At 44.3% G+C, this 18,171-nt stretch overlaps 1 protein-coding gene across 2 annotated transcripts in view; it reads right to left on the minus strand.

Annotated features, from left to right (window-relative positions):
• Positions 1–3,656: 3,656 nt before the first annotated feature.
• The window catches only part of LOC110339887 (beta-galactosidase-1-like protein 2), a 41,056-nt gene continuing 26,541 nt past the window's right edge, over positions 3,657–18,171 (minus strand). Inside the window, exons 14-21 of one of the 2 annotated variants that reach the window (XM_040730085.1) lie at positions 11,897–12,043; positions 7,760–7,828; positions 7,208–7,295; positions 6,365–6,452; positions 5,794–5,914; positions 5,099–5,215; positions 4,926–4,989; positions 3,657–3,978 (exon numbers count right to left, since the gene is read on the minus strand). In XM_040730085.1, coding sequence (XP_040586019.1) covers positions 3,971–3,978; positions 4,926–4,989; positions 5,099–5,215; positions 5,794–5,914; positions 6,365–6,452; positions 7,208–7,295; positions 7,760–7,828; positions 11,897–12,043 — 702 coding nt within the window. In that variant the 3' untranslated portion in view covers positions 3,657–3,970. The remainder of the gene's footprint in view (positions 3,979–4,925; positions 4,990–5,098; positions 5,216–5,793; positions 5,915–6,364; positions 6,453–7,207; positions 7,296–7,759; positions 7,829–11,896; positions 12,044–18,171) is intronic. The other variant, XM_040730086.1, reaches the window with a different exon arrangement.

The following is an 18,171-nucleotide window of genomic DNA, read 5'->3' on the forward strand; positions in this document are numbered from 1 at the left end:
CCACCACAGGCAGTGAGAGACTGTGGGGGGTGGCATCCCTCCCCCCACCCCACCCCCTACGGTTCACACCACCATATGGCAGATGAGGGGCAGGACCAGATAGATCTCTCATGCCCGGAGACAGCTCACTGGTGTCCCCGATAACAAGGCCAGCTCTGCCGTGCTGCCCAGGGGAGGTAAAGGGCCCACTCTCTTGAGTGCTGCAGTTGGTAAGGGGTATAGGGTCAGTTCTCTCGATTGCATAGGTGGCTAGGGTCAAGGGAGAGGAGAGGGCATCTTTCCTTGACCATCATATGGCAGATGAGGGAGGCCAGGCCAGCTATCCCAACCTCACCCCTGCCAACAGGATCAGCTCTACTGTCCTGCCCAGGCAAGGCGTGCTGGGGCTGCTCTCCCAAGTGCTATGGCCATTGAAGGACAGGGCCGTCTCTTCCACGCTTATGACCCAGGGGCTGCTCTCCTGACTGCTTCAGGTGTGAGGGGCGAGGCAGGTGGAAGGTATCTCCCCTCTCACACTGCCGTGTGGCAGATGAGGGGTGGGGCCGGACCAGCTCACATGTGCAGCTGTCGACAGGGTCAGCTCAGCTATGCTGCCTGGGTGAGGAGCGGAGAGCCTGCTCTCCCTAGTTTCACAGCTGGTGAGGGGCTGGGCAAAGGGCGAAGAGAGGAGGTCATCTTTCCTTCACCCATGCAGACGGAAGGGGCAGAACTTCTCCAAATCTCTCACCCTCGCCCTCGGGGCCAGCTGGCTCACACACCATCCAACAGGATCAACTATGTTGTAACGCTCAGAGGAGGTGCAGGACCTGCTCTCCTGAGTTCCCCTGTGAGGGGCAGGGCCAGTTCTCCCTAATGTTGCAGACAGTGAGGGGCAGGTCAATTCTGTGATGCCCTATCATCTCTGCCTTTGGTGCTAACGGGAGCCACACACATCAACACAGACCATGTCTGCAGCAGGTCACAGGCATAGACATGGCCCTTGGCAGCAGCCCAGGCTTGGACTTCACTATGGCTCCTCCTGGCAAGAAGGTCACCCACATTAACCCACTCCTCACCGCCTCATGGGGAAGTCCTGTGTATATGTCAATAAAGCACTGTTGGCCAATAGGGAAGCAAGATAGGTGGCACTAGGAGTCAAGGAGTATTCTGGGAAAGAGAGGCAGAGTCAGTCACAATGTAGCCTCCAGAGGAGTAAAAGGTCCGGGACCTTTCTCCTGTAAGAGAAATACTTAGATTAACAATTATGGGATAAATACTTAAGTCAGAGCTAGCCAGTAAGAAACAAGCAAGGCCAACAGCTTCATAATTAATATAGCTTCCTGTGTGTTCATTTGGGACTGATGCAGCTCTGGAACCAGGCTGGTGGGAAGACTGTACTCTACAACCACCTTTACCTCTTTGGATCTGTTTCTCTCCGTTCTGCCTTTATCATTCATCCATGCCCCCGCACTGTATTTGCTCACAATAATAGAGCCCCACCATCCATGCAGTCTCCTTCAAGCCCAGGGTGGAGAGTCCCAGGCCAGTATGTGGATCTTTGTCTCAATGGCACTAGGGAGGCTCTTGTTGTCTCCCCCCCAAACTCATACTTTTTAAACTTGCTATTTAGGCAACCATCCTATGTAAAACCTTGCCATATCAATCTATCACAATGTAAGCTTTTGTTATTTTTAAAGTCTGCTTTGGATCGCCAGAAGTGTTCCCTAAATTTGTAAAAGGTCTGATGTTTTGATATGTTTTTGAAGTTTATACACACATATGTTTGTATGTCTTTGAGTGTGTGCATATATAATTTATATGTATATACATATGGACAGACACACACACGCACATAGTGCAGGCTAGTCATATATCGACTTGACACACAGACTAGAGTTATCTTAATGGAGGGGTCCTCAGTTGAGAAGACGCCTTCATAAGATCCAGCTGTAAGCTATTTTCTTAATTAGTGGTTGACGAGGGAATGTCCCAGCCCATTGTGTGTGGTTCCATCCCCTGGGCTGGTTGGTGGTCCTGGGTTCCATAAGAAAACAGACTGAGCAAGTCAATAAGCAGCACTCCTCCAAGGCCTCTGCATCAGCTCCAGCCTCTGGGTTCCTGTCTGGTTGGAATTCCTGTTCTGACTTCCTTTGATGATAAACAACAATATGGAGGTGTAAGCAAACAAACCCTTTCTTCCCAACTTGCTTTTTGGTTACGGAGTTTCATCCCAGCAACGGAAACCCTAACTAAGACATTCATATATAGCCTTTTTAAAAATACATAGCTGTGATGTTAATTGTTACAGGCTCTTTTTAATCGAATATATTTACATTCTTCAAGTAGAAAGACTTTTAAAATGCAGAGCTGGTGTCCTTCAAAAGAGAATTGTTAATGAACCTAACTGTATTGTTACTTTCAGCTTTCAGCGAAGGTCACTAGAAATGGCTTAATGTGAATCCCAAAAAACATCTAATGAAAAAGGTATTGACACTGGTAACCTAAGAAACACCCCTATATAACAATATGTTCTACTTTATCTAGAAATATTTTTGTTTATACTTAAAAGACATATTTAAACAGGGGATTTTTTTACATTGAAACAAAACTTAAAATGTATTTCTGAGAAAAAAAACTCAGATTGACAGCTTGATCGTCCAGATACAATGCTGTCAATCACAATTATTATTATTCTGAAATCTTGTAATCTAGTGGAAGCAACTAATTGATGCTAATTGATGTGGGAAGACCCATCTGAACTGTGGACCACAGTGTTCTCTGGGCAAGGGGTCCTGAACTATGTACTTGGAGAAATGAGTCTGGGCACTAGCATGCACTCACTGCTCTCTAATTCTTGACTATGGATTCATTGTGGCAGCAGCTTCAAGTTCCTGACGTTTTAACATCTCCACCATAACAAATGTCAAATTAAACCCTTTCTTCATGAAGTTGCATTTGTCGGAGTAGCAAGAAAAATTCAGGCAGAGTCTTACTATGTAGCCTTGGCTGGCCTAGTAGTATAGGCATGAGCTACCATATGATGCTAACTCCTGGGCTAACACAACCAGGTTTTCCCTGTGCAACCAGCCTAACTCAGCAATGGTCTGTAGAGCCTCTGAGGTCTAACTGGTATTTCTCTATATACTCCTCCATATTCCTTGGTGTCATGCCAATTCATTTCTGAGGGAACCATCTCCCAAGTTCCTCCCAGTCTGTAGCCTGACTCAGGGTCTGTTCACACTACACTAGCATTTGTAGTAGTTAAAAAAAAAAAAGGATCTTCCCTCTGACAGGCTCACAGTTGATTTACCCCAGGGACTTGGGAAACTCTCTGTGCCCTTTGATTTGGCTCAGAAGAGTTGAAAGTATCCTAGAAGGACCAAGTATAGATCATGTGATCAACAGGGACTGTAAGTCGGATGCCAAAGGTGAGATGGGAGGTCCCCGTTGACTGACACAGCCTCCAAGAAGCAAGGGTTTTTAATCTGCATATGGAAAATCAGTAGTATGGCATGACCAATGGAAAAATAAAAGGATGCATCATTGCTGTTTTTTCACTCCAAAACCAGAAACCATATATGATAACTGTCTGACATTGCCTGCAGTTTCTATTTTATTTGAATTCTTGAAAATATTCTCAGATTTACACTTGCAATGCATTCGGAACATCTTCTTGCTTTGTTTTTTATTTCCCAAGATTTTATTTGCTGGGTCAAAGAGCTTTTTATAGAAGAAACATGACAAAAGAAGTGTGCAGGGAAAGCCCATGTTGTGTAAACATCAGAAACAGATGAGCTAACAAGTTAAAAGATAGTTTTGCTGTCAAGTGAGGAGTTGGATTGTAGAACCCAAGCCTGGGCATAGAGTAGAAAGAAAAGCCAGGGTTGATGCGGAGACCCACCTATGTGCCAGAACTGATGGGTTACCCCCAGCAGCACTGTGGATATGATTCAGCTGTCTATCTTCTAGCTTATACCACACTACTTGAGACTCAATGACCTGAAAAAGAAAATCTAATTAGCCTACTGTGTGCCACATACCCATCCCAAAGAGGGTAAAACTTTGACCTAAAGGGTCAAGAAAGCTTGCTCACTAAGCCCATAAAGACTCTACTAAAGTGACACAAGTGGTTCTACATAAGGCTGTCTAGGGCTGGGGTGTGGCCTGGTGGCAGAGCATTTGCGTGGCATACACAGAGTCTCAGGCTTGATTGCTAGCCCTGGGTGGCAGTGGACAAATGCTGTCTGTCTCTTGCTACCACAAAAGGTTCAAGGGAGGCTGGGTTCCCAAAAACCAACTGCCTGGAAGGGACAAATACAGACACTCTGCAACTTGGGTGCAATGTAAGTAATGGTTCCATGCATTCCTTACCTATGGAAACTGGTTAAAGGGCACTAGAAAAGGTACCTGGGAGAAAGGGTATCTATAGCCTGAGAAAGATCCATAGGGAGAAGGTTAATTTTAGAATGGAAGTGGAAGATGCTAATTAGTGTCCATAACACAAAGAGGGATGCTCTCTCAGCCTGGACTCTTAGGGGAGTGCCTGGACCCTGCCCTGAGTGAAATGACAGACTCTGGATATCCCCTATGTGGAAGGAAGTGGGGATAGGGTGGGAGGCTGGGGGGGGATGGTGGGGGATGGTGGGGGTACAGGAGGAGGGGAGGGAGAGGGAACTGGGATTGACATGTGAAGCAAGCTATTTAAAATTAAAGTAATAATAAAAAAAAGATTGACTCACAATGGGACCTGAATCCTGCAAACATGGTGGGAATGTCAGAAAGTAAGGCTGAGAGTCAGGATGAGGCATTTGGAGGAGGGAGCTAGCTAAGTCATCTTAAAATGGGAGGGATGAATGGGGCTGTGATAAGCATAATAGAAAGTCCATCTATCGTACAAGGGCTAAAGATGGTCCCAGAGGCTGAAATGACGCTCTGGGGTGTCATACCTAGTTCAGGCTCTTTAGCAAATTGGATCTTTTGGCCACCATTCAGCTCCTCAAACATCATGATCTGTACAAAGAAGAAAGTTAACCAGCCAGAGGATTCAAGTACTTCTTCTGAATCAGAATGGAGTTCAAAAAAAGTGAGCTAGGAAGCAGGGGATACTGAGAGAATTCACCTCGTTAACACCAGGATGAAGCCAGGAGCTAGGGACATAGAGGGCTTCCTGGGGACCGATACTCCAGTATCGTCCTAGGACTTGTCCATTGATGAATATGACACCCTTTCCCCAGCCCTGAAAGAGATAGGGAAGTTTCAGATTCTAACTTCCGGATGTAAAGACAGAAAATAAACAGACCCCTATCCCAGTGGCACACCTAACTTCCATCTCATTATCCCAGGTCTGGCCCAAGCCAGCAGAAGGTATATTCACTTACAACCCAATGATCATCAAAGCACATTAGGTTTTTAAAATATATGTTTTAAAACGGTAGCCAATGTGACCTGGATGACATGGAGACATGCCTTGGATGGTGAGCCCATGCCAGTGGCACAGGTCTCTACATCTGGGGTTACGGGTGAGGACTAACGGTTCACACTCATTAAACCCCTGTGACAGTGCTTGCACTGGCCAGTCTCACTGGTACAAGCTGCTCGTGCCTTTGCTGCCTCTATTCACTTCCGCTGCCCTGTGCTAACAGCCCCCAAAGGGAGCCACCTACGGGATGACTATGAAAGGACTGGGACTTTGCAGGAGCCTGGCTCCTTGCCGCAGGACAAGGTTCACATACTGGGTAGCTTTCCTGAAGGTTCTTTTGCGGGGGGGGGGGGGGGGGGGTTGAGGCGCAAGAGCAGGAGAGAAACCACACCGACCTTTACTCTTATGTAGGTGTCCTGGGGAGGATCTCCAACTCTCAGTTGACTGAGGAAAAAGGCAGGGCCCAGAACCTGGTTTGTCTTTGTCTTCCAGAACTCAGGAAACTTGGGGAGTTTCCTAAGAGGGAATCAAAGCCAATGGGAAGCCAGACTTGTTTTTCTAACGTACTACCTGTGACCTCTTCTATGAACACTGGCACCCCTCTCCCGCTGTGGTACCAGCTATGTTCTTGGTATGCATGCTACAGTGGGGGTTAACCAGTGAACAAGACGACAGTCTCCTCTTTGCTCCCAGACAGCTGTGAAACTTGGCATCATTTCATTTGGTACTCTGGTTTTTTTGTTGTTTTTGTTTCTATCTGAAGACCAAAGGCTTGCCCTGGAGACCTCCGAGCATGCGTACAACTCCCCGTGTTCACCACTTTGTAGAATGCTTTATCTTAATTTTTTTGTCTGCAGCTCAGTGACTGAACTCAGGGCCTCGTGTGTGCTGGGCAAAAATGCTCTATCCCTGAGCTCTCTCTCTCTCCCCTTGCCACCTTTGGTCAGCTGAAGTTGAAGCACCTACGTCTGTATGAATGTGCTTCTCATTTCCAGGCTGTGGATTATAAATTGTCTTAGTGGCGTCTTGTTCAGATAGATGTCTCCTGTTAACCCTATGGAACAGGAACGAGAGGGGATGTGAAGGAGGTGAGAATGACATGGATACACACAGGCTGCATTTAGGGCTCTCCACACAGCAAGATGCCTTCTTGGCCTCTTCTGGCCGAAAGGTTTCTATGAACTCCGTAGATTCCCCCCACTTCCTCTTGGTGGTACTAAGGATTAAACCACCAAGGCTCAACAGGTTTCGGGCATGCTATGCAAGTATTCTACCTGTAAGCTCCCTAAGCCCAGTTCCTATACAGATACCACTCTCTGAAGTGTACACTCCTATATAGGGCCTCACAGTCTGCACTGACAGCACAAAATCACATCAACCGCTACAGATCTGACCAGCACGGGGCTTCTGGCTAGCCTGAATACTCAGGTTTGTCAAAGCACTTACAGTTTTAAATTTTTTTTAAAAAAGTGTGTGGCATGGCTCTGCCTAGGAGTACTGGACCCAAGCAGAAGGACAGATGTAAGTCTTGGGTTCCTGGAAATAGCCCTAGGGAGGAACCCTAGCCAGGTACATCACCATAGCTTTCTCCTGCTGGTGCCACTTTCAAAACCGTCACCAACATGGGTGGCAGTGTGACTCTGGCTTGGCGACTACAGAACACGGAAGTATCACAGTTCCTGTACAGGGGTGTCTCATAAGCAAACAAAAGCATGCTCTTTTCCAAACACAAACCTATTCCCAGCTGCCACTGGGGAAGAACAGTAGCCTGACGCTATGCTGCCTCAGCCATCCTCCTGTAACACCCACCTCTTCTCTCCTTGTTGATGTCCTTCCCGGAAGTGAGGCGGCCTTGGTTCTCCACCAGTATTCTCAGACTCTGCACTTTCTTGGAGACCTATCCAAGACAGACCAGAGTAAGTCTCACTTAGCATTGCCCTTAGGCCGTCTAAGCCTCCCTGGTGCTGGGACAGGAGATGAGCAAGTAGCTGAGAGACCACGGGCCTCAGAACCTTGTGGGTCTCCAGCTACAGGACAGGCAAGCCCTGTGATGCTGCTTTTCCTCTCTCTTCCCAGAAACAGTCACCTGAACATTTAAACAAGGACTGTCTTGAACCAGTGACCAAGCCAGTGTGCTCTGAACAGTGGATATTCAAGGGGGAGGTGGGGAGTGTGGTGTTCACTCAAAGAACATTTGCCAGTACCTCCGAGATGTAGGTAACCCTCCCTGTGATTGCTGGATTGCTCTGCATGGAGCAGACCATGGGCAGAGGAGTGTAAATTATCTATAATAAGGCCTCACTAATTCTTGGTCCCAGGCCTAGTAACTGGAATGTCTCATCCATGAACTGTGTTATATACATCTTTCACAATAAGTAGTTCGTTGTTGTAACGATCCAGGACTCCTACGTAGTTGTTATCCAAAAACACCTGGCAAAGAAAGAAGAGATCACTGTTAGGGCCTCATAAGGAATAGAAGGGAAGCAACACTGAAAATGCAAAGAAACAAGGCAAGAGGCAGAATGAACTCCACGTCTCCCAGAACTGCATAGACTCACAAGTTCACTAAGAACAGGTAATAGTTAAAGTAGAACCGTGAGAAGACTCATGAAGTGCTAGAGCTCTCAATGAGAACTGGACTCTGGATCAACTGCAGGGCAAGCAGGGGGAGATGTTTAAAAGGCCTGCAGGAAACTGGAGTGGAAGGAGGGTGAGAATGGACAAGCGTTATCAAGGAAACGCTAGCAAACGGGAGGAAAGGGAGCGAGGCACAGCAACTGTTCTGTTTGTATGCCTTACCCCCAGGGTAAGGTAACTCCTCAAGGGGCTCAGTTCTGCTAGATACTCCCAATTTGAGTCTGGAGAGCCTACTGCCACCTTCTGACTGATTTCAGAGGTGATCTGTGTGTAAATCCATTTTTCCCTATCACCTACTCTGCGGGTAGTTTCTTGTCAACTTGATAAACGACTGTCATGTGAGGAGAGGGAACATCAATTGAGAAAATGTCTCAAACAGATTGGCCTTTAAGCAAGCCTGTGTGCAGTCTTATTAATTAATGATTGGTGTATGAGAGCTCAAGCCTCTGTGGGTGATGCCACCTAGAGCCATTGGTCCTGGGTAAGTGAGCTACAGGCAGCAAGCCAGTTCTTGCCTCCAGGCTCTTGCCTTGAGATCCTGTCATGGCTTCCACAATGATGGACTGTAACCTGCAAGTCAAGTAAGCCCTTTCCTCCCCAAAGTTGTTTTGGGTCATGGGGTTTATGAGAATAGCAGAAAAACAAACTAATGGAACTACTATATTGACTAAACACTAGATTAAACCACTCAGAGGACCCTAGTCGGGCAAGATGACATAAACATAATTTGCTTCCTAGATTAATTAATCTAAATCACAATTTTCAAATGCAGTTTGGCTAGGAAACTGCAACAATAAAAACCCTTTAGCATCAGAAAACAAAAGCATTCCCAACTTTAGACTACCAGAGTCTAATTACAGCAGCTATACATTTTATGGTCATTTACCAACAGGCTGCCCAGTATGAAGAGCACAAAGAAATGATCACAGTACAGTCCAACGGCAGCCATGGTGCTGTGAGCAGACTTCTGTGGAGGACTTGAGAAAGAAGATCAGGCCACAGCAGACATGGAGAAGGGTGGCTGACGGGGTAAACTGGAGGCAGGTGGCAGGCAGAGAAGTGCATGACAGAATGTTTATCTTCAGCAGAAGACATGTGGCACTGCGAGGGACAGCAAGGGGGCAAGGAAGGCAGAAAGGATGGAGTGGTCTCAGACAGGAAGACCAGCTGTGTACTTTCAAAAGAAGAAGCAAGACGCTAACTGAGACAGCAGTGGCCCACCTCGTGAAAATAATGGCCAAGTATTGCTGTACCACAGAGGGGCCAGGTGACAATAAGGAACAAATACAAAAATGAAAGAAACTTCTGAACAGAGATTATATGGTGGAAGCTGTGAGTTCACAAACTAATACAAGGCTGACTTAGGAAAGCAATGCATGTGTCCTGGGGAGGAAGTTTGAAAAACCAATGGAATGTATATTAAGTACAGATAAATGTCTATCAAACTGTAAGAAAGATGTCCCTGCAGCAAAAAGGAAAGGAAGGAAGGAAGGAAGGAAGGAAGGAAGGAAGGAAGGAAGGAAGGAAGGAAGGAAGGAAGGAAGGAAGGAAGGGAGGGAGGGAGGGAGGGAGGGAGGAAGGGAGAAAGAAAGAAAGAAAGAAAGAAAGAAAGAAAGAAAGAAAGAAAGAAAGAAAGAAAGAAAGAAAGAGGAGAGTACTGGAGTCATAAAAACACAAAGATAGAAATACAAGGTCAAATTTGATGATATATAAGTATAGGATCTGATAGCAGTATATGGTCAAATCTAATCCCCACACTCAGGAGACAGAGGCAGATGGATCTCTGTGAGTTTGAGAGCAGCCAGGGCTACATTATTTAGACTCAATGTGAAAAACAAACAAAAATCAGAAGTACAGGTTGAGTATTTCTACAGGCTTTAGAAGTTAACTCTATACAATTATATAGAGATATAGGTATAGAAAGAGAGAGAGAGAGAGAGAGAGAGAGAGAGAGAGAGAGAGAGAGAGAGAGAGAAGTTGGTATGAAGAGTCATCAACAGACTTACCCATCTGTGAACACTGTCAGATACAATAATGACAAGTGTGGCAATGTACACCCGTGGGTGCATTGATGGTATGAATGTTATGGTGGTAAACAATTGCTTTTTTATTTCATTAAAGTCCTGCTCCACAAGAGAAAATATACCTGATACAGTAAATTTGATGAATAACCTATGGTTGAGGAGCTCACAGTTCCCAGAGGTGAACTATTATTCTGCTAAATGGACACAGTATCTAATTCCATAGTTCACTACTCAGAGAGAAGAGTAGCTTTCAGTCCTCATCAGAGAAGTGGTCAGTGGTTAAGCAGAAACTCACTGATCAAAGTGCAGAGAACAAGAATTTGTGGAGGGCACAGCCACAAATGGGATCTCTATCACTCCCCATCCCAAAAGCTCAGGAATCATCTTAAGATTGTGCTGTCTTCTGGACAAGCTGGGACTGCTGCATGCATGAACTCACAGCAGTTGTGGCTGCCTACATTATACCTAAAGGAGACCAAGTCAGTCAGTGTTCTAACGTGGGGATGGGGGAAGCTCAGTAACCCCAGTGGTAGCTGCGGAGCTATTGACAGTTGATAGCTTCTGGGAAAGGGAAAGTCACTTCTCTTTAAAGGGTGTGACCCTAGTGGATCAACCATACTCCCAGTGGACTCTCCCATACTCATGGGCAGCACAAATTAGACTCTGTGGGTTTTTAAAAAGAAGGAGGAAGGAGGTGACGAGAAGGATGAGAAGGACACACACAAGGAGAAGGGGGAGAAGAAGAGGAGAAGCACAAAATTGGGAGGAGGAAGGTGTGGATCTGGGAGGAGCTAGTGGGAGGAGGGGGGTAAATATCAAACACACTGTATGAAATTTTCAATTAATTGTCGAAATCGTCTATTTTTTTAAAAGTAAAGAAACCCACTGAAATTTGTCTCTCTCTGTCTCTCTCTGTTTCTCTCTCTCTCTCTGTCTCTCTCTGTGTGTGTGTGTGTGTGTGTGTGTGTTTGTGTGTGTGTATCATGGAGTGCACATGCCCATGCATGTGCCTGTGGAGGCAGGAGGTTACCTTTGGGTATCAATCAACTCCTACCTTATTTTTTAAAGCAGGCTCTCTTCATTGAACCTGGAGCTAGCTGTTTCAGCTAGGTTGACTGGCTGGCCATTGAGCTCCTAGGGTCTTCCTGTCTCCACTCCCCTGCACTGGTATGATAGACATGTGGGACCATGCCTGACTTTCTATATAGGTGCTGGGAATCTGAGGATAGGTCCTCTTATTTGTGCAGCAAGCATTTTACCCTCTGAATCGTCTTCCCAGTCCCATCTGGAATTGTTTGTGTGTCACATTTTCACTGGGCATTTTGGACTGTGGACTAGGAATGCCCAACCTGAAGCCTTGGGAAAAGGTGATGTGGAAAAGATGGTGAGTGGGGATCTTTCAGAATACTTGGAACAGCTCTTAACTTGGAGTGGGATGGAACCTTCAGCATCTGTACTGTGACTTCCTGGCTGCACATGCTGCGAAAGGCTTTTAGGTTTCCTGAGGATTTTCTACTTGGAACACATCTCAGCTAGGTGCTTTAACACTTAAATGACGAGAGACAATTTCTCATATGCTGTATAAACATTGAAATTAGTAGGTAATAAGTATAGGAACTACTGAAGCACCTCCTGGATTTAAGAACACTATCAGTGCCTGTAAAAGTCAGGAGTGCACGCCTAAGCATGTCTATGTTTAAAAGATTTCTCAGATGATAAGCAACAGAGATAATTTTCTGAAGGTCAAATAATTTGACTGCCACTTAGACATTCACCTCAGCATCACAAGGTGGTAGTCACCCAAAAGAGCCACTAGGGACTACATATTGTTCCCTACCTGCCCTCGGTCTTTAATATGACCCCTTGAGGTGAGGTGGCCTCCATTGAAGATGGTAGTCTCATAAAGCGTGTACCCAAAGGACTGGCCATTCCCTTGGTTCACAGGCAGCTTCTCCATGGAGATTGGCTTGACAGACTTGGTAGGCTGAGGCAGAGACAGAAGTGACAACCATGTTGAAAGGTCAGGCTAGAGACAAAAGAATCTAGGAAGTTGCCACCCATAGCCCACTTCTCCAGGGGGATGATCTCGACAGCTTTGCAAACAGGAGTACTGGAAAGACACGCACAATGATAATCATGCTTATGCACACCATATAAACTATCATTTTTGGTCTCTCAGCCAATCCCACATTTCACTGTACATTCCAGCCAGTGAGTTGTTCTTATAATTTAGATAAACAGCTGAAATAAAAAAAAGCACAGGCTCTTATGGCATATGCATGCAATCTCAGAAGTTGGGGAGCAGAAGCAGGGAATTCCTGGGGCAAGTCACTATAAAGACTAGCCAGAACTGATGCATTCCAAGTTCAGTGAAGAGACTCTGCCTCAAAGATATAAATAAATAAGTAAATAAATAAATAAATAAATTTAAGTCAGCCTGGTCTACAGAGCTAGTTCCAGGACAGCCAGGGCTACACAAAGAAAAGTCTGTCTTGAAAAGCCAAACAGATAAATACATAAAATTTTAAAAAAATAAAAATTAAAGAAGTACAGAATGATCAAGAAAAGCACATGACATCAGCTTTGGATCTCCACATGTATTGGCACATATGTGCAAACACACACATGCAGGCACACATATACACACTAACACACACACACAACATCAATAGCAACAAAAACCCTGTACAGCCCCGTAGAGAAACAAATGATCCTATGTCTGAGAAGGCACACAGCCTAGATCCTCCAGGGGAGCAAAACAACAAAAAATGCTAACAGCTCTGGGTGTCCTGTCAAGAAGGGGTCCCGAGGGACTACAACAGGCCACTGAGAGCATCACAGAGACTGACGGCATACAAGCAAGCTAGGTCTCACACATTTCTCATCACAGAGACTGACAGCATACAAGCCAGCTAGGTCTCACACATTTCTCATCACAGAGACTGACAGCATACAAGCCAGCTAGGTCTCACACATTTCTCATCACAGAGACTGACAGCATACAAGCCAGCTAGGTCTCACACATTTCTCATCACAGAGACTGACAGCATACAAGCCAGCTAGGTCCCACACATTTCTCACCGCAGAAAGGGCCACAGCAGTGAAGCAACCCACCGCACCTCGGAAAGATACATGAATTCATTTTTCTGATTAAAGGAAATACTTGAACCTGCCTGACATTTTCTGCACAAACTTATACTTAAGGGTAAAAGACTGATGAAGGAAGTTCTTCTGTAGAACTCAAGTTAGTACATACAAAGGAATTACAAAATTAAAGCATTCCCAAGGCAGTTAATGAAACATTGGCTTACTTTATCAACATGGCTTATTTTATTTCACCTGTACCTGTCTTTCATGCCCACCCTCTACACGATTGTTTTATTTATTATTTTACAAGTATAAGTGCACTGTGTGCATTGCAGTCTGTAAGGAGACAAGAAGAGGGTGTTGGATCCCCTGAAACTGGAGTTGCAGATGTTGTGGTCCATTGGGCCCTAGGGAAGGATAAACAGTGCTATAACCACTGAACTACCTCTATATCCCTACAGGATTATTTTAAAACACAGCTCAGAAGCCACAGAAATTCAACCTCTATCTAATAAAGGGGGAAGGTAGCTCTTTTAAAAGAAGTCATCACTACAATAACATAGTCACAATAAAAGCAGAGACAGTTATAACTGCCTAAAGCAAGAGATTTTCTAGGAAATTTTTTGCAACTGACTTTCTGGACTGTACTGTAAATATTCCCAGCATGGATAATTTCAATGCAATGAGGTCAATTGCTGCTAAAACCACTGGGTAGGTACCTGATGAAGAAACCTGAAAATGAGTTTGCTGATTAGCAGCACCTAAGCTCACTGACCAGAAGTAAAACCATCGGTAGGGAGTGATTTTACGTATTTGGAAGCGCTTGCCCCTCCCATGTGAGTGTGTTCACGGGTATGTAGAACATACGGGTAAATAGAGCTAGGGGGACGAGACTCTTTCTCTCTCTTTGGGTGACAAGACTTTCTCTCTCTCTTTGGGTTTGGGTTAGTTTTGACCTGGAGAGCAGCATGCAGACCTTTGGTTCTCAGCTTTCTTGGCTTTTCAGGTAAGTAATTTCTCTTTCAATAAATATCATAGCGTAGTTTAATATTTCTGCTTTAGCAAGCCCCCAGGTGCCTCAGTGTCCCGAAAAGCGACAGCGCTGTGGTTTGTTTTTTTTCTGCGTCCTCAGCTTCAGAATGATTCTAGCCCCTCCCCTCCCTGAGACACTAGGAGGATTCACTATGCCATGGCGGGGACTTTCCCTGTTGCCTGCAGGGCACAAATTACCAGTAAGCCAGGCCCTGTTTGCACTGCTCGGCTAGTGCTATGCCCACCCTCTCCATAACCTGCAACAGAGCACTGCCCCCAGCCCCAACCTGAGGGCCTGAGTGCACTTCCTCTGCTAGCACAAAACCTCACGGTTCGCCAGGAAGCCAGGCTACATGGCTTGCATTCCCAATTACGCCTGAATAATTTTAAGGCTGTTATCTAGCCAAGGGTCGGCCAATCTGCACAGGCTTTTCCCTCCCCGAATCTGTTTGCTAATTTCATGCACAAGCTGTTTGTTTAGAATCTTTCAGCTGATACTTGGAAAAATACCCAGGTTTCGCGGAGGAGCTGTGGTTGGTGGCACACTTGCGCCACCTGCTGTCCAAGCATAGTGATTGCAGGTAAACATCCTGGAGATCTTTGGAGGTAAAATTTTGCATTCTGGTAGCTAAGTTTGTGATAAGATTACCTGCTCTGTACCATGGCAGATAATATTACGATGCAGAATGTTAGAGATCTCATTGCTTATTACATGAATGACATCATGGGAGAGGATTATAACATACCTCAAATATATTTATATCTAGTGCTAACAATTAGCTTCATAACCCACATAATATCCTGGAAGAGAGGGCTTGATCATAGGGCAGAAAGCAGGGAAGTTTGCAAACTATTGGTAAATTAGAGACAAAAATTCAAAATCTTCTGGTCAATGGGGAAATTGTACAGATGATCAAAAAATTAGAGTCAAAAATTCAGAATCTTCAGGAAAAAGAACTGGCCACCAGAGTACGTAACTTGGAACCTAAACAGAACAATCTTCAAGACTCATTTAATTCCATGTCCACTGCATTTATGGCCAAAATAGAGTCCAGCCAGGAGGAAGTTACCAAATTAGCAGGGACAATTCATTCTGTGTCTGAAGACATGGCCATTTAGCAGATAGGATGATATTCCTAGAGTGCTATTTACACACCATCTGAGCCTCTAGGGACAAGAGTATGAAACACTTGGAATCACACTTGACTGATGAGTCCAAGGAACATACAGATTCTATCAGGTCATTAGAACGATTTTTAATTCAAGAAACCCAATCTCTCAGGGATACAATGGTCATGATGTTGCAATCCTCAGAGCATTTGAAACATCAGACTCAGAGAAACTAGCCGCTAAACAACCAGGCAATGACAGGGGTATACCTACAAGATGCCCAGGGGATCTTTCTAAGGTGGCTTTTCCAGTAAATGTGACAGAAAGGCATAATGGAGGCACCAGAATGGTCTACCACTTACCAGTGGGAACCTATTCATATGAAAGACCTGAAAGTAATAAAGCAGGTAATAGTACCTTATGGGGTCCACAGCCCGTATGTAAAGGAATTGCTGAATTCTTGTGCAAGAATAAATAAAATCACACCTACATATTTGGGTAATTTAATATCAGTGGTACTGGACCATTCTTCCAAATACAATGGAGGACATTGTGGAGACAGGAAGAGAAGGCCCTCGAACCTCAAGGCTTGAAGCAAGGCTTTGAGGCTTCCCAAGATAAAATTCTTGGTGAAGGGGAATATGCTGATTCGCAGGCCCAAGATGAATTTGATGAACATACACTGTGCCATACAGCAGCTCTGAATGCTTTGAATAAGGTTCATGAACTAGGAGAAAAAATTGAACCATATTCAAAAGTGGTACAGGGTCCTAGAGAAAGGTTCCCTGAATTCTTACAAAGATTATCCAGAGCACTAGAATATACAGGTAACTGATTCAACTACTAGGTGACTCCTTTTAGAATCTTTAGCTTATGAGAATGCAAATCCACAGTGCAAACAGGTACTTCGGTCATTAAAGATCAGATCAGCACCATTGGATGAATGGGTCTTGTATACAGCTAATATTAAGTATAAAGATCAAGAAACAAGAACCTGGATAGGACAGGCCATTTCTAAAAGCCTAAGGAGGCATCAAGATGACAAATGCCCTAACCATGAGGAGATACAGACTTGGGTTGGGTAGGCAATTTCCAAAAGTTTAAAAAAGACATCATAATAACAGATGTTTTTAAATGTGGTAGAATAGGACATCTGAGTAAGAACTGTAGACTAGGCATTCCTAGAAATAATGCTCCTCCTAGGAATTATTCAATTACTCAGCATTCTGGATTGTGTAGGAAATGTAGCAAAGGCCGACACTGGACAAACAACCTTTTACACTTGGGAAACTACTCAAGGGGCCTCTCAAAGGCCCCGATGTCAAAAGCGGTCCAGTCATTCCCAGTCACTGTGGAGGAAGATTTCTCTCAGGACAATTAGAAAACCAACTGCCTATTGTAAAGGCTAATGGTACTATGGATGACAGATTAGGTAGTGAGGATGAACTAGTCGATTCTAGAGGAAACGAAAAAGGTGTATTTTAGCAGATTTCTATAAGTGACAAGAGACCAAAATTAAAAGTACAGATAAATAACATTATTCTGAAAGGCTTACTAGACACAGGAAGAGATATTTCTATTATAACTCAAGAATCTTGACCTAAAAAATGGCCCTTACAAGCAGTAAATGTTCAATTGTTAGGGACCAGAACCCTATCTCAAGTAAAACAAAATATGAGATGGGTGGAGTGTATTGGGCCAGAAGGACAAAGAGGTCATATGTCACAGATATTGCTATAAATCTCTGGGGTCATGATTTATTGCAACAATGGAATACCCAGATTAACATTCCTCCTGTGTCAGATATGAATCATAAACACCCTGTTACTGATAGAAAAAATATTATAAGTCACTACAGTAAACAGACTCCGAACATACAGGCTGTATAGTTACAGGATGCTAGTGCCACACCTAAAGAGGAACCAAAAGCATTACCCTTAAAATGGCTAACAGATGAACCTGTCTGGGTAGGGCATGGCCCATGACCTCTGAGAAGTTAGAGGCTTTGGAAAAGCTAGTTCAGGAACAGCTAAATGCTGGACATATTGAAGAATCAACTAGTCCATGGAACTCCCCTGTATTTGTTATCAAAAACAAGTCTGGGAAATGGAGGATGCTTACTGATCTGAGAGCTATCAACAAGGTAATTCAGCCAATAGGCTCTCTACAGCCTGGGATTCCATTACCTTCTCTGATACCTATAGGATGGCCAAGTAACAGATCTAAAAGACTGCTTCTTCATTATACCTTTACAAGAAAAATTATAGAGAAAAATTTCCCTTCACAATGCCTACCTATAAAAATTCTCAACCAGTACGGGAATTTCAATGGAAGGTTTTGACACAGGGAATGTTAAATAGTCCCACTTTGTGCCAGTATTTTGTGCAAAATCCTTTAGAAATAATTTGCAAACAATTTCCACAATCCATAATTTACCATTGTATGGATGAGATAGTGCTGGCTGATTCAAAAAATGGAATGTTGGAGAAGATATTTGAGGCAGTGAAGGAAATTTTACCTCGCTGGGAATTACAGATTGCCCCAGAAAAAATACAAAGAGGAGATTCTATTAAATATTTAGGTTACAAAATAGAACTACAGAAAATTATACCACAAAAAGTAAAGATCAGGAGAGATCATTACCAGACTCTTAATGATATTCAGAAACTACTAGGAGATATTTCTCAACTACAGACAATTATCGGAGTAGAAGGGCATGATTTAAAACACCTGAAAATGTCCCTAAAAGGAGAGAAGGACTTAAATAGTCCTAGAATATCATCAGCTGAGGCTGAAAAAGAATGAGACTGAGTAGAACAAAAAACATTGGAAGCACATGTAGATCCAAAACTGGACTGCATTCTGGTTATTTTGCCATATCAA

The sequence above is a fragment of the Mesocricetus auratus genome, unplaced genomic scaffold (genome assembly GCF_017639785.1).
Source record: "Mesocricetus auratus isolate SY011 unplaced genomic scaffold, BCM_Maur_2.0 Super-Scaffold_100022, whole genome shotgun sequence".
NCBI lineage: Eukaryota > Metazoa > Chordata > Mammalia > Rodentia > Cricetidae > Mesocricetus > Mesocricetus auratus.